The 16190-nt window shown below is 49.0% G+C and overlaps 1 protein-coding gene across 1 annotated transcript in view; it reads left to right on the top strand.

The window, feature by feature from the left end:
- HK1 (hexokinase 1) overlaps positions 1 to 16190 on the top strand; it is a 70703-nt gene that overhangs the window by 13696 nt on the left and 40817 nt on the right. The window contains exon 2 of the mRNA XM_060034879.1: positions 6130 to 6292. Coding sequence (XP_059890862.1) covers positions 6130 to 6292 — 163 coding nt within the window. The remainder of the gene's footprint in view (positions 1 to 6129; positions 6293 to 16190) is intronic.

The raw sequence follows: 16190 nt of genomic DNA, 5'->3' as shown, positions 1-16190 counted from the left end.
GGTGAAAGTATAATTATCCTCATTTAAAAGTGAGGAAATCAGGACTCAGAGAGGTTAAGTAACTTGTCCAAAGTCACACAGCAAATAAATGGCAGGTCCTAGATTTGAACTCAGTTGTCTTCATCCATAGCCCTGTGTTCTTCCCACCATGTAAGAAAAGATAGAAATCTGTAAGAAGAAGCCCCACATGAGGGGTTAGAAGACCTGGAATGTAGATCTAGCTGCCACTGATAAACCATGTGACTTTGTGTGAGTCATGGGGCTCAGTTTCCTCGACTACCGCCTACTTTGCTGGGTTTCTGTGCCGGGAGAAGGGGAGCTAACACATTAGGCACCACTTCATGCCAGACCCCCGGCATCCATGAGCTCATTGCTTCTCTTTGTATGCCATCCAGGTGGGATAATGTGTGTGAAAATTGTGTGTGTAAATAGCAGAGCCCTCTGCACACGTGAGCTCTTATTAAAATAATATTAACCCCCCTGGACCCATTCGTTCCTGAGTCAGTCTCCTTAAGAAGTGAATCTGATGTTGAAATCTCTGACCTACCCTTAAGCAAGAGTCCTTCTTAACGCTTCGCTGCCAGCTCCCCAATTTCCTTTGCAAGTCAAGTGTCTCACTTGGAACGTTCACTTCGTAGGCCTGTGCCGATCAGCTTCAGTCACACCTGTTGCTCTGCCTCGTTCTTGATCCTCACGGAAGAATGGACGAGAGAGGGAGTGAAAATTTTCCATGGCTGTTCCCCCTCCCACAGGAGGTTAGAGTGCCTGGGTCACCAGTGGTTACGGAGCCTCCTGCCATGACCAGCCTGTCCACTTGGGCATGTACAGTCTTGAATTGTTTTTTTCATACGTGTCTGTTGGGACCAGGAGGTGGGGCTGGGGTCGGGCACAGAAATGTTTGAGTTTAGACCAGTGCGGGGTCGCTGGGCTCTTCCACTGGCCGGACAGCTCTGGGCCAGCGGGGCTTGGTGAGGTTGTGTTCTCTTCTGACATCTCCTCCTGCCTCTGCTGTGTTCCTGCTTCTGGAGCCGATGAGAGCTTCCAGGCCCTCTTGGTCTGCAGGAAGGACAGCCCAGGTATTTGCACAGTAGTAGGGCACCAGTGCCTGCCCTGTGCAGCCTCCTCGGCTCCCACCCTCGGGAGAAGAGCTCTTCCCCTGGTGGTGGGTGGTGGTGGTGGTGGTGGTGGTGTTGGTGGCGGCGGTGGCGGTGGCGGTGGTGGCGGTGGCGGTGAAAGATGCCCTGGGGGCTGGACAGGGGCGTCGTCAGTCTGAGCCGAGAGTCTGTAGGACCCAGCTCGCCATGTGGTGTCTGGGACCCTGGGACCTCCCCCATTTCCTTCCCAGTCTGACCGAGTCCTGAATACTTGTGTCAGACACCATGTGTGAAAGGGAGCCCAGGAGGTTCCTATCACAGACTCCTGGAAGCCTCTGTCTCTGTCTGTGACAGACATCCTATGAGAGATATTCCAAAGGCTTGCAGCTTGAAGCCCACCAGAAGAGGTGCTGTGCCCTCCTGTCACCAAAATGTAGCGCTGGGGGTTGGAGGCACAGGTGGGATTCTTTGGGCACCAGCGTTTGGCCAGAGCAGCAGAGTTTGAGGCAGTGTCCTAAGAGAAGAGCAAGAATTGTGGAAATGTGAAAGGGAGGGAGAGAGAGGGGAGAGGAAAAGATCTGGAGTTGCTATGGAGAGGGGACGGAAAGAGAAATGCTGAAAGGACCACAGACTTTGGCCAAACCTCCCAAAGCCAGAAGTTGTCCTTCTCCGGCCCTGCATCCCTCCTCCATCTCTCCCTTCCTGGGCTTCCGGGCCAACCTCCTATAAGAAAAGCAGCTCTTATACTGGGGTTCTTGCAGAGATCTGGAGCAAATGGGCAGGAGGACACCCTTCCTTTCTACCCCCTTCCACCTACCACCCTTTCCCAGCTTCTTTCCCAGGTGGACAGGGGCAGCCCGGCCAGCTGCGAGGCAGAGCTAGTCTGAATGAGAGGAAAGAGGCCCCTTGTTCAGTGAGGTGCTGGGCACTTTGGGCCCCTGGGAGTATTCTGCAAACGTCTCTTGTTCCAGCGCTTCCTGGGCTGCTTAAAGGGCCACAGTCCATATGGTGTGGATCTGCTGAGTCCTGCACCAGGTGTCTGCCTGGCTGGGCAGCGTTGGGGGGTACCTGCAGCCCAGCCCCAGGATCTGTGCCGTTCAGAGGCCCCTCCTGAGCTCCTGAGGACCAGAAGGGGTGCCCCTTGGCTTCTTCTCATGCACCTGAGATCCAGGAGGCTTCAAAGTCAGTTCCAGCTCTGCCCTAAGCTATACCCTCTTTCTGGCCCCAATTTCCACATCTCTTCTGAGAAGAGTTGTACCACGTGATGATTCATGAACCTGAACCAGCGGGGGAAACCCTCCTTCCTTCTACGCTGGGGGACCAGGTCGTCTTCTATATCCCCAGCCTGTTCTCTTGTTTGAGCTTCTTGCCTCTATTCGGGTCTGATTGGCTGTCCTGAAAACGTCTGGCTTCTGGGCTCACTGTCCCTGTGCTGAGCTGTGCCTCGAGTTAGGAGGCAGGCTGGCTGTGGAGCCCTGCTTCTTCTAGAAGTTTCTCCCTGTCCAGCTGGAAAATCTCAGCAGCTTTGCTTGGGCCTGATCTCCACACGGTAGGGGGACTGGCCTTCTCCAAGGGATGGGGACGGTTGTAGGGAGAGTGTTAGGCTCTCAGGTATGGGACTGACTCCCTGGCTGTGTGCTTCGAACTAATCACTTAGCTTCTTGGAGCCTCAGTTTTCACAACTGTAGAATGGGGATTAAGAATGTCCCCCTGGGACTTCCCTGGTGGCGCAGTGGTTAAGAATCCACCTGCCAATGCAGGGGACATGGGTTCGAGCCCACATGCCGCGGAGCAACTAAGCCCGTGCGCCACAACTACTGAAGCCCGTGTGCCTAGAGCCCGTGCGCCGCAACTAGAGAAAGCCTGCGTGCAGCAACGAAGACCCAACGCAGCCAAAAATAAATAAATTTTAAAAAAGAAAAAAAAGAATGTCCCCCTGACAGGGTCGTATTGAAGGTTAAATGACATATTGGATGTGAAAGCACTTGATATAATTATAAAGTATTATTCTAGCATCTGGCATTCACTGAATTCCTCTTTTGTGCCAGGCCACTGGGTAGTTCCACAGGTCTCCTCCGTCTTTCCTTTCCTGGGGAACTCACATGTTATCGGAGGAGATAGGCATGTCAGTAGACAGATAATCGTGCTGTAGGGTGAGGAGTGTGGTAGTGGAAACACGTCCACATGCCAGAGCAGCGCCGTGACTGCTGGTACTGCTCACCCGTCCCCGCCCCAGCGCACAGCTGAGCTTTCTGAAACATGTGTCACTGTTGAATACTCAGAGTCACGTTTAGAGTCTGAACCTGCTCGCCCAGTGCACGAGACCCTGCAGGCTTAGCTCCTGGCAGCCTTTCCAGCTGCTTCACTTCTTGCACTGTGTGCTCCGTCATCCCACAGACCACCCTCCCTCCCTCACCTTTGGCCTTCACACACGCTCTTGTCTGTGCCTGGACGCACTCTCTGACATCACCCCCGCCAGCAACCTTCTCCAGTCTGTGCTTCGTAGCCCCTGTGTGCTTCTGCGGCCGCTCGTGCACGTGTGACTGCCTCTCCCGACCAGCACGTGGGCGTGGTGACAGCAAGGGCTGCGGATCAGCGCTGCCAGCCTTGGGGGTAGAACAGAGCATGTCTTCTAGGGCTGTGTTCTGGCCATTTATCTTTCAGCTCCTGGCGGTTTCTGATTGCCCTTCTCCACACGGCTTTCTCACGAAGGGGAAAGGAAAAGGTAGTTGCGGTAGAAGAGATGCGGGTGGGGGCAGGGTTGTCTCTGGCCACAGAGGACACTGGGGGACTCCTGCCAGTGCCCTGATTGTCCCTGAGACAGGAGACAGGCAGGGCCTGGGGGAGCACGAGGCATGGAGTCCAGAGCGAGAAGGCTGCCCAGGACCAAAATATGCAGAAATGACTCTGTGTCCTTGAGTCGGACGTTTCCAGCCACCCTGAAAAGTAAGCATGAGAAGCCATTCTCAGAAGCAAATCACGTCAAAGGTCTTTTCATCCTCATTGGGTCATAAATCTGTCTGTCCATCTGCCAGAAACTTGCCGTGTGTGAGGCTGCTTGTGAGACATGGGGAGGTCAAGGTGAATGGAGCAGACACTGTCCAGGTGACAGGCATAGAAAGTGATGATCCAGGCTGGACCGTGCAGAGAGATCGGTGCTGAGGGAGGCGGTATCTGCACCCCGAGGGTCTCGACGTCTGCAGGAGGGGTGACATTTGATTTGAACCTTGAAGGGGAGGTGAGCTTTGAGTAGCTGGGAAGAGAAGGAAGGGCATTTCAACAGGAGGGCCAGGCACCTCCCAGGAATGGTAGAGGTGGTTTGGCTGGTGTGCAGAGAGCCCGGAGCCACACCCGCAGAGTGTAGGCGCCTCCAATGTGGGGGGCTTTGCAAGGTTTTGAGCAGGGGAGTGAAGTGACCAGGGTCCCAGTTTAAGAAGGTGAAATGTGGGGGACTTCCCTGGTGGTGCAGTGGTTAAGAGTCCGCCTGCCAATGCAGGGGACATGGGTTCGAGCCCTGGTCCGGGAAGATCCCATATGCCACGGAGCAACTAAGCCCGTGAGCCACAACCATTGGGCCTGCGCTCTAGAGCCCGAGAGCCACAACTACTGAGCCTGCGAGCCACAGCTACTGAGCCCGCGAGCCACAACTACTAAAACCTGCGCGCCTAGAGCCCGTGCTCCGCGACAAGAGAAGCCACCGCAGTGAGAAGCCCGCGCACCGCAACGAAGAGTAGCCCCCGCTCGCCACAACTAGAGAAAGCCCACGCACAGCAACAAAGACCCAATGCTGCCATAAATAAATAAATAAATTTATAAAGAAAGAAAAAAGAAAAAAAAAAGAAGGTGCAATGTGGCCGTGGTGTAGAGGTTGGGTTGGAAGGGAGAGAAATTGAAGATTGAAAACCATGACACTGATTACGCATCAGGCGTCAGGAATACAGGCACATGGTTGTCAGGGCTTCCTAAGGCAGGGAGTGGCAGAAAGAATGAATGGTGAGACAGAGAGACTTCAGTGAACTCCACAGGATCAGGCACCATGAGGACAGATGTCTAACCAAGAGCCAGACATGTAGTAGGTGCCCAGTAAATAGAGTCAGCGGGAAGATACTATGAAGGAAGAACAACAAATGACAGCACAGGGCCTGAGGTTAGGAGCCCAGGATCCTTGAGGAGAGTGGGGAGCCCAGGAAGTGGAGCGGGTTGGTTTGGTCCTGTTGGGTCAGGAGCGGTCTGATCAGGAAGTGTGGGCACATGGGCCCTGGCACACGGGCGTGGGAACTTGGGCTGTCTCATACCTGCTGGGGGTAGTGAGGTTAAGGTCTCCGTGCTCTGGGCCTGCAGCCCTATGTCCTGAAGGGCTCCAGCCCTTCCTCCACCATTTCCACCTACCTAGAAGTCGTGCCCAAGGAAACCCACCAGCACCACTGCCTCACAATGCTAATAGCTAATGTTTACTGAGCACTTTCTGTGTTCTAAGTGCTTCTCTGTCTCCTTTGATCTTGTCTGCTGTCTCAGGGACAATCTGTGAGTTACGTTCTATTTATCATCTCAGTTTTTCAGTTGAGGAAACTGAAGTTCACACAGCTGGTAAGTGATGGAGCTTGGATTTGAACCCCAGGTAGATGGCTCTGGAGCCCTTGTTCTGTGGCACTGTCATCCACGTGAGGATGAGCCAGCCACCTCTCACAGAGGGAAGGAGTCACGTGGAGGCTTAAGGTGCTTTTGGCACGTACCTGGGGATTGAAGGGCAGCTTCCATGTAATAGTCAAGGATTGGAAGGGACCTTGGACGTGTCTGGTTCATTTTACAGGGGGGAACCGGGGCTCAGAGCATTTGCAAGCCTGCTCTGAGTGACATGGTTGATTGCACTTGAATGATGAGCCAGCATGGGTGTTCCAGTGCCCACGGGAGCTGGACTGTCTTAGGCAGGTGGGAACCTCACGCTGCCTGCCTCGTCCTACCCCAGCCAGACTTGAGCTGAAACGACCTTCCTCAGCCTTGGCCTCACTTTCTTTCCTTCTCATCCTTCTTCCAGATCGACAAATATCTCTATGCCATGCGGCTCTCTGATGAAACTCTGTTAGATATCATGGCTCGTTTCAAAAAGGAGATGAAGAATGGCCTCTCCCGGGATTTTAATCCGACAGCCACAGTCAAGATGTTGCCAACATTTGTAAGGTCCATTCCTGACGGTTCAGGTGAGTCTCTCACCCAGAGATTGGGCTCTGAGGGCTGAAAGCTCTGTGAAGCCACCCTTCCAACTTACATTCATTTGTTTGTTCATTCATTCATCTTTCATTCATTTACTCATTCATCCAGTTATTCATTCATTCACCATTCCATCCATCTGTTCTCCCATCCATCCATCCATCAATGCAATGTATGTCCATTGAGATCCTACCATGTGCTATAGGGGGTACTGTGGTTGGACCATGCTGACCTGCCTTTGTCGGCCTGTCTAGTGACTTATGGTAAGAAAGTGTAGTGTCTATGGATCTTACAGATGCTGTGTGAGTTACTCTTATGCCTTCAGAACATGAATGGCTCCAGAACAGATGATTCTCCTTCATGTTAGGAGAATCTCTCCATCAGGGCACCAAGGCCTCCTTTTAGTACCCCAGATAAGTAGCGATCCTAGCGGCCAGGTGCATCTCAGACTCAGGGGGGAGACTCAAGTCCCCATTTGTACAAATTTCATAGATGCTAAGTCAAGGTAGCCCCTCAAGCAGAGAAATGGTGAGAGGAGTAGGACTGGAAAAAAAAAATTATCCTGTTGGTCTGCATCGTGTGGCTCATGCCCCACAGTGGGGATCTGGGGGCTCCCTGAGGATTGTCAGTACCCCCTCCCCAGGGACTGGCCTCAGCCCCTGCTCTTGGCCAGGTGGAGGCTGGGAGGGCACAGCCTGGCCTTGGCCTGCTCAGTGGAGGTCGTTCTGTCTGGCTGACCCAGGAGTGGGTGCTGTGCCTGCCCCAGCTTAGCGCACGCACAGGAATCCTGCTCTGAGCCGTGTTCTGTGCTCTAGGCGGGGGCTCGCCTGCTTTGTGAGAGGGAGGGAGAGAGATCATGAAAGTCAGGTTTCTCTTGGGGTTGTGAGTACATAGCCTGAAAGTATGGCCCTTACAACACTGTTGTGTTTCTTCCCTACTCTGGGGACTAGTTTAAAGCTGCGATTTGGGGCATCTGATATGGAGCCGACAAAATGGACATCAGGAAAACTGCAGCTGTTGCAGCTGATGTTTATGAAAGGTGGGCGAGCGCACGGCTTGTTGGAGGACTGGCTGCAGTGGGAAGGCCCTGCTGTGCCTGCAGCCGGCCTTTAAAGTCCTGAACAAGATTGGGACGCCTAGGAAGGGCATGTGCTCTGTTTGCCCTGTGGCCACAGTTGAGGTTTACTTCATGCACACACACTGGTACTTATATCTCTGATGTTTCTTGACTGTTTAAAATCTACTCCACTTTTATCCTTTTGTTTTCCTTGAGGTCTTGGTGACCAGCAGTTTAGGTTTTTTTTATGACTGCCGAAGAGATTCTAGTCATCAGAGTGACCAGACCGTGGTGTCCCCTGGGTTTTGTTCTGATGCCTCCGGCTTTCTAATTCACTCCTGCTTTTTCCCAGCCCCGAATGGCATTCACATCCAGGAGCATTTGTGCCTTTACAGGATTAGCTGAGTTCTGTAGGAGAGGCGTGGTCAGCTGCTGTCAGCTGAGAAAAGAGGAAGGGGGAGGCGAGGTGGGATGGGCAGCCCCCCAGGGCCCCTGCTCTGGCTTTGCTTGGAGAGCTCAGAAGGCTGCCTTATGCCTGGGGAGCACCTGATCCTGTGTGACTGGCCCAGGGCCGGCAAATCCCATGAGAGATGCCTTCTTTTTCCTCCTGAACGTGGCTTGCAAGCCAGCTCCCCTTCCCAGGACTGTGTGTCAGCAGGGGGTGCCCTCCTTCACTCTTTCACACACCATTTCCAGGGTTGAGGGGCTCAAAGTGTGATCCACGTACACAAATGGCTAGTAATCTAGTCATTTGTCCCCATTAGTTACTCTTTAAAACAGGGCCCAAAACTCATCCTCATTTGGGAAAGACAACATTCTGCAGCCCCCTCTTAGAGATTCAAAGCAGACACCAACGTATTAAAGGCCCTGAGCAGTTCTGCAGGAGAGAAACCTGTTTAACCCGGCTACCTTCCTTTTCCCCAAACCTGTTTGATTTTTTCCCCCAACATCTATTACTATATTTCATCTATTTTGAGACACCTTGTTGTTTGAGTCCTCTGAAATCAGCAATGCATTGTACAATAGTTGCATCTTTAAATTATTATCGGCAGTATTTTTTCCTCTTTTCGTATTACGCAAAATAATGATGTGTCTGCAATCAGTGGTGTCTTAAATGTGATAACATATGTGGTAATATGCCCACGTTGGGAAACACTGTCCTAGGGTTTGCGGAACTGGAGCCAGCAGCCTGGGCCCCATGCTTCCTTCTGAGCCTCTCATCTCCAGCGTGGTTGGGGCCAAATGTTTAGGGCCTCTTGGGAGCCCAGAACAGTGCTGAGAACAGAAGGAGGAGGGGGGAGGAGGAACCAAAGCCCTGAACCACAAGGACCTGCCCTCCTATGCATGAGGCCCTGGGTCCCCCAGCCTTCCCCTACCCTGCCCACCTCTGTCCTCCCTGGTGACTGTTTCTTCTACCCTGCGTTAGTTTCCAACACTGCTGTAACAAAGTACCACGAACTGGGTAGCTTTAAATCAGAGTGAATTATCTCACAGTTCTGGAAGCTAGAAGTCCAAAATCAAGGTGCCAGCAGGGCCATGCTCCTTCTGAGACACTGGGTTAAATCTTTCCTTGCCTTTTGCTAGCTTCTGGTGGTGGCTGTCGATCCTTGGCATTCCTTGGCTTGTAGTTTCCAGTCTCTGCCTCTGTTGTCACATGGCATTTTCCTCTTATAAGGATACCAGTCAGATTAGGACCCACACTCATGACCTCCTCTTAACTTGATTACATCTGCAAAGACCCTATTTCCTAATAAGGCCACATTTACAGGCACCCAGAGTTAGGACTTCTGCATATCTTTGGGGGTGGCCACTGTGCAACCCTAGTAATACACCCTATACTTCTTCTCCCTATGACTGTTGCTAACGTTCATGGGTGGGCTCGGGTCATGTGCCCAGGGGCCCACACTCCCCTTGGAATGGTCACTACAGCCCCACACAGACATTGACATTGATACCAAGGCCTTGGGCCCCTGACCCCAGTGCAGCCCCTGCCCCTTTGTAATGGAAGTGCCTCCAACCAGGAGGTCCCCTGGAGCAGCCGGGATGTGGGTTTCCTTCATAGTAAACCGTGGTGCTGTTCCCTTTTCTCAATGTTAATTACTGCTTCAACTGTATAATTAGTCAGCGACAGAATGAGTGGTAATCCCAAACCACCAAAGGATAACTTGGACTCACTGAGGTTGACAGATGCCCCTGCCTGTCAAGTGGTGATGTGACTTCCAAGTCAGAGGGAGAAACAAACCTTTCCTTTCCCGCTGACCGTGACCTTCATGACTGGACTCAGAGTTTTGAAACTCTACTGATTTTTCCGAAATGTTATCAGCCCATTTTTATGAATTTTTTTCCCCTTTTGACGATTGTTATGGGCAGTGGTTTTTCTTTAATTGCTCTCCAGTAATCTACACACTAGGTTTAAAAAAACCCCCAAAAACCCTAAAGTGGCTTTTAGCTGATGCATATCCTTTCTGGAGTGGGAAAGGTATGAATAATATATAAAGAAGAAAGATATTGAAGCCTTTTTACTCCGATGACTTGGCTAAACAGAAACCTCTCTTCAGAGCTGCCCAGTCGGGGATAGGTGCCTAGCTGCGTCCAGCCTCCCTCAGAAGGCCTGGCCAACACTTTGTCTCACTTGTGAAACCTCCCCTTTTTTCTCCTCTTGTCATTTATCACTCAGGATATTGTATCCATAAATACCAATTAGATCGTAAGCTTCTCGAGGATAAATTGAGTTGAACATTTCCTTGTTTCTGTTTCATGGTTCCTGGCAGGCTCTTTGCTCAAAGGTTAAGTTAAAAATGTTTGATTTGCAGTGTGGTCACAGTTAAATTCTGGGGGCTTAAAATATACTACTTTCCAGCCAAAGGAAGGAAAATATTTCCTTTTTCCGCAGCATTTGGGCTGGTCATTTACCTTTCTCTGCCTGTTTCCTTATCTGGGAAGGTGGTTGGATTGTCTCAGAAATTCTCTCCATTCATGAAATCTGAATGTCTAGCGTTCTGGGTGGGTTTCTGACGAAGGTATAAACTCTCATCAACTAGCTGGATTGCAGACAGGAGGGAAGGCTTTGTGTCTCATGTACAGAATTAATTCACGGAGCAGAGCAAAGGCAGGCATTTCATGAAAGCAGAGTTTTTGTTTGCCCTGTATTCCAGCGCAGGTCTGGACTCAAGAGAGACATCTGTCCCCGTGTTTGTTTTCCATTATTTGCCGGTAATAATGGTTGTCGTTAGAAAGTGGAGAGTTGCCGGGGGCCCTTCAGATGTTTTGTTTAATGAGCCTTCTCTAGAAGAGCAGTTCTTCTGGCTTCAGTGGAGATGGGAAATGTGGGACGAAGTCTCAGCAGCGGCCGGCAGGAAGGTTGAGGCCAAAGACTTGAAGAGGAAGTTAGAGGGAAGCCAACTGCTGCAAAAAGAAGCTGAACTTGAATTTAAAGGAAAAAATAGGCTTCCCTGGTGGCGCAGTGGTTGAGAGTCCGCCTGCCGATGCAGGGGACACGGGTTCGTGCCCCGGTCCGGGAAGATCCCACATGCCGCGGAGCGCTGGGCCCATGAGCCATGGCCTCTGAGCCTGCGCGTCCGGAACCTGTGCTCCGCAACGGGAGAGGCCACAGCAGTGAGAGGCCCGCGTACCGCAAAAAAAAAAAAAAAAAAAATCTAACTCAAAGTTACATAAGCAAGAAAGGGAATTCTAGGTTCACATAACTGGGAGATGGAGTTGTAAGTTGGCTTCTGTTGACAGGGACTCATCTGTCTCTTATCCTTTTAGTCTTTGTGTCAGCTTCTTTTGTAGGCCACCTCTCCCTTATGGTGGCAGAGACAGCCCTGGCAGCCCTAGCTGACACCTCACCTAAGAACTAGAGGTCCCAGAGGTGGTCTTGGAGAGGGTAATGATTGGCTGACGTGGATCACGTGCCCATCCTGAACCAATCATGATGGGCAAAGTGGGGGACTCTTTGGAGGGTAGTTATCTAAAGAGATGCTAGACAGCAAACAAAGCTTACCGGAAATCTTGCTGCCCTTCCCAGAAGTTGTTCCTTGGTGTCCTTTGCCTGGCAGAGGATAGGACTGAACAGACCATGCATTTAACCCAGGTAGTTCTTATCAAACTAGCAGCAAACACGTACAGATTTGCAGGACTCAGTACTGGGGGAGGGAAGTAAGCATGTTAAATTGCCCTGGCCTTCAAATTGCTTATCATCCAACTGAGGAAGATAAGACATATATACATAAAAAATTAGGAGCATCCCAGTATTTGCAAGTACGTGAGTGACTAAGAAAAGGGAAGGGCCCTGGGCTTGCCACAGGCGTGACTGTGAGCAAGTCATTCACCTGGTTTGGTTGGAGCTTCCTTATCCATAAACCGAGAAGGTAAGTTAATATTTGTCTCACATTTCCTGAGGTGCAAATGTGATTTACAGAAGAGAGGCCAACTGCCATTTCTTTTAGCAATCACAGACACACCCTGGAATCAAGGTCACTGCTCAGGGACAGATCAGGAGCTGCACTGGGCTTAACAGTGACCTCTTGTAAAATGCCTTCAGGGAATGGCCCCCGTCAAACCCATCAACTCCCACTAGCAGATGTGTGGAGTATGCAGTATTTAGCATTGTCGTGACATCTTAAGGTCGCCTTTCTGATCTCCTTCTCTGACCCTAACTCCTTGGAACCCTACTGACCTGTGTTTGTGTTTTTTTTTTTTTTAAAAAGGAGCAGTGGAGAGCTAGGGTGGGGCAGGGGTCTTGCAGAGCCACAGAAGTGTGGGCCAGCCCTATGCACCCTAAGGCCAGGTTCCTTCCCGACCTAGAGGCAGCTGAGACAATTTTCACTTACCTTGCTTGAAAACTTCAGGCCTGGGTCCTGCAAAGGTGCTGCTTGAAACCTGATCCCTTTCCGCATGAAGGGCTGAAAGCTCTTACCCGTTGTGTGTTGACACTGACACCAATAAGCAGGAGATGCCCCACCATCACCTGGAACTTGAGCACAAGAACCTGCTTTTACTTAGGCCTTTCATTCAACTGAAAATGAGACCTTTGACTGGGCTGGCAACTGAAAAATTTCCCAAGCTATTGTTTTTAAGTTATGATGAAAGCCAGTGTAAAACATGAAATAAATAAATGGTTTTATTTTTTGAAAACCATTAAAACAGTAAATAAATTAATTAAATTAAAATGTTAACAAAATAAAAAGTACCCATATTTTCATCCTAGCACGGTGTTTGCTTTTGTGCCTAGTATTTCCCTATGCACAGGTGGTTTATAGTTGCTCACGGGAAGTTTTCGTTATCTTCATTAAAGATCAAAGCAAAAGAACAGAGTCAGAAGCTGCGAGGAATCATGGATGTTGACGAGACCCCCAAAGAGAGATGTAGCTGTTCCTGATGTGCTGAAGTATCACTTTGATGCTGACCTTGGGGATCCTTGTCCCCGAGGTCTGTCCGGGAGGCAGTTTTATCCAACGGTTATGAATTTGGGCTTTGGATTCAAATTCTGGCTCTGCCACTTACTGGCCGTGTGCTTTGGCAAGTTACCTAATCCCTCCCAGCCTTTACTTGCTCATCTGTAGAATGGGGATCATAGTAGTACCTATTTCATAGGGTGGAGAGGATTAAAAGTAAAATGAGGCATATGAAGTACTTAGCGACTGGAGTACAGAAAGGCTCAATGAATGATGGTTAAATAAAGTGCTTTTGGTGTTCTAGTAATTCTTCCTCCTGAGAGGAAGCAGCTCATACCAAATTCATTTTTTTAACTGAGTAGTAGCGTAAGGACCACAGGGGTTAGGATTCTGATAGGAGCCCAAAGAAAACCCTAAACTGATTTGAGCAACCTGTAACATCAGGGTCAGAATTTCCCACAAAGCTGTGACAGCTGCTTCCCAGTATTCTCCCTTGGTCTCTTTCCTTTGGACCATAGAAGCAGTTTTTTGTTTGTTTGTTTGTTTGTTTTAACTTATTTATTTATTTTTGGCTGAGTTGGGTCTTCGCAGGCTTTCTGTAGCTGCAGCGAGCGGGGGCTGCTGTTCGTTGCGGTGCGCGGGCTTCTCATTGCAGTGGCTTCTCTTGTTGCAGAGCACAGGCTGTAGGCGCGCAGGCTTCAGTTGTTGTGGCTCGCGGGCTCTGGAGCGCAGGCTCAGTAGTTGTGGCGCATGGGCTTAGTTGCTCTGCGGCATGTGGGATCTTCCTGGACCAGTGCTTGAACCCGTGTCCCCTGCCTTGGCAGGCAGATTCTTAACCACTGCGCCACCAGGGAAGTCACGATAGGAGCAATTTAAAAACAACATCATCATGGGGAATTTCCTGGCGGTCCAGTGGTTAGGACTCCACATTTCCACTGCAGGGGGCACGGGTTTGATCCCTGGTCGGGGAACTAAGGTTCTGCATGACACATGGTGCGGCCAAAAAAAACCCCCCCAAAACATTGGCATCATGTGGTATATCTATACAGTGGAATATAACTCAGTCATTAAAAGGAATGAGGTACTGATACATGCTACAACATAGGTGAGCCTTGAAAACATCATGGCAGATGAAAGAAGCCAACCACAGGGGACCACATATTATAGTCCATTGATATGAAATGTCCAAAATAGGGAAATCTCTAGAGACAGACAATGGATTAGTGGTTGTTGGTGAACGAGGGGGTTTGGAAAGAAATGGGGAATGACTGCAAATGGGTACGGAGTTTTTTTGGGGGATGATGGAAAATTTCTATAATTAGATAGTGTTGATGGTTGCGCAACTCTGTAAATATACTAAAACCCACCAAAGTGTACACTTTAAAATGTGATAGGTGAATTATTTCTCAATAAAGCTATTACTAAAAAAAAAAACCAACCAACCAGCGGTATAACTGCTTCCTGTTTTATGAACAACAAGCAAGGCTGCCTTGAATGAATGAATGGGCCACCAACCCTTGAGATCAAGCAGCTACCAAGCATTTATTGAGCTATCCTGGGTGCCAAGGGCAGATGTAAAGAATCCTAAGTTGTGGTTCTTCCCTCACGGAGCTTGAGAGGGTAAGAAAAGAAATTCAGTGTGAGAAGACTTTGGTTCATTCATTGATTCCTTTACCACCCTCATTAGTTCAAGTATTTGTTGTGTTCTTACCGTATGCCAGACAACCATTCTAAGTTCCAGAAATAGAGCAGTGTGTCAGAGCTTAAAGCTTGGTAGACTCAAATACAAAGATGGCGTCAGCTTTATAAAAGAAAAGCTGTTTTTTTTTAAAAGAGGCAACCACTACTTAAGAAAAAAATTAAAGAGCTCAAGGGACCCAGAATAGCCAAAACAATCTTGAAAAAGAAGAACAAAGTTGGAGGACTTTCACTTCCCAGTTTCAAACTTTCAAAGCAGTAGTAGTCAAGACAATGTGGTACTGCCATAAGGACAGACATATAGATCCGTGGATCAAAACTGAGAGTTCACTATGTCAATTACATCTCAATAAAACTGGGGAAAAAAGAATGGGGAGTCCAGACATACCCATACTTTATAGTCACTTGATTTTAAACAAGGGTGCCAATGAGGGAAAGAGTAGACTTTTCAACAAATGGTGCTGGAATTTGACAGTGGATATCCACATGCAGAAGAATGAAGTTGGACCTCTACCTCATATCATATACAAATATTAACTCAAAATGGATCAAATACCTAAATGTATGACCTAAAACCATAAAACTCTTAGAAGGAAACATAGGTGCGAATCTTTGTGACCTCGGATTTGGCAATGGGCTTTTAGATATAACACCAGAAGCACTAACAACAGAAGAAAAAAGTAGATAAGTTGCACTTCATCAAAATTAAAACCTTTTATGCTTCAAAAGTCACCATCAAGAAAATGAAAAGATAGTGAGACAGTGAGAATGTAACATCAGAAGTAAAATTAATAGATTTTAATTGATTCTGGAGGAGAATGTGTGAGGGTAACTGGGGTAAAGAATATTAGATAGTGGCTTAATGGTTTGGAATCTTGCCCATCATGGCCTCCTCCGTTGGTGCTGTATCGTGGTCTTGGCATACGGTCCCGTCATCTTTCTCTGTCCCACTGAGGTCCACCCCAATCACCGCACACATTGGTCTTGAGGAATATAACCACATCAAGCCAGTTTACTCCTATCTGACCAAGAGGGACTTCTGTTAAAAACATCCCCCGGGTGGAAACAACACAGGTGTCCAGCAACAGATGAATGGATACACATACAACGGAGTATCATCCAGCCTCAAAAAGGAGTGAACGACTGATACAGGCTGTAACATGGATGAATCTTTGAGACTATGCAAGGTGAAGTAAGCCAGATACAAAAGGACAAATACTGTATGATTCTGCTTACATGAAATATCTAGAATAGGCAAATTCATAGAGATAGAAAGTAGAATCGTGGTTGCCTGGGACTAGGGATAGGGGAAATGGGGAGCTAATGCTCAATGGTTATAGAGGTTCTGTTTAGGATGATGAGAAATTTTGGGAATGGTGGTGATGGTTGTACAACGTTGTGAATGTATTTAGTGTCAGTGAACTCTACACTTAGAAATGGTTGCGGTGGAAGATTTTATGTGATGTATATTTTACCACAATTAAAAAACAAAATCCCCTGGGGAATCAGTGGAGCTCTGGACTAGCTGGAATTGGTGTCTGAGCTGATGGGGAAGGAACCCAAGGCATGGAATGGACGTCAGATGTAGGGTTTTCTCTGACTTGAAATGCTGTTTTTGTCTTTATGGATAACATAGCCATTTGTGAAAAAGGGTAAGAAATTAGAGAAAGATGGGTAGGGCTTGGTACTTAAGTCCATACTTCCATTCTCCTATAGTCAGGAGTGAGCAGGACTGTG

This window comes from Delphinus delphis, chromosome 16, assembly GCF_949987515.2.
Source record: "Delphinus delphis chromosome 16, mDelDel1.2, whole genome shotgun sequence".
Taxonomy (NCBI): Eukaryota; Metazoa; Chordata; class Mammalia; order Artiodactyla; family Delphinidae; genus Delphinus; species Delphinus delphis.
Note: the sequence above shows the minus strand (reverse complement) of the source record. Positions and strands in the feature narration are given on the sequence as shown.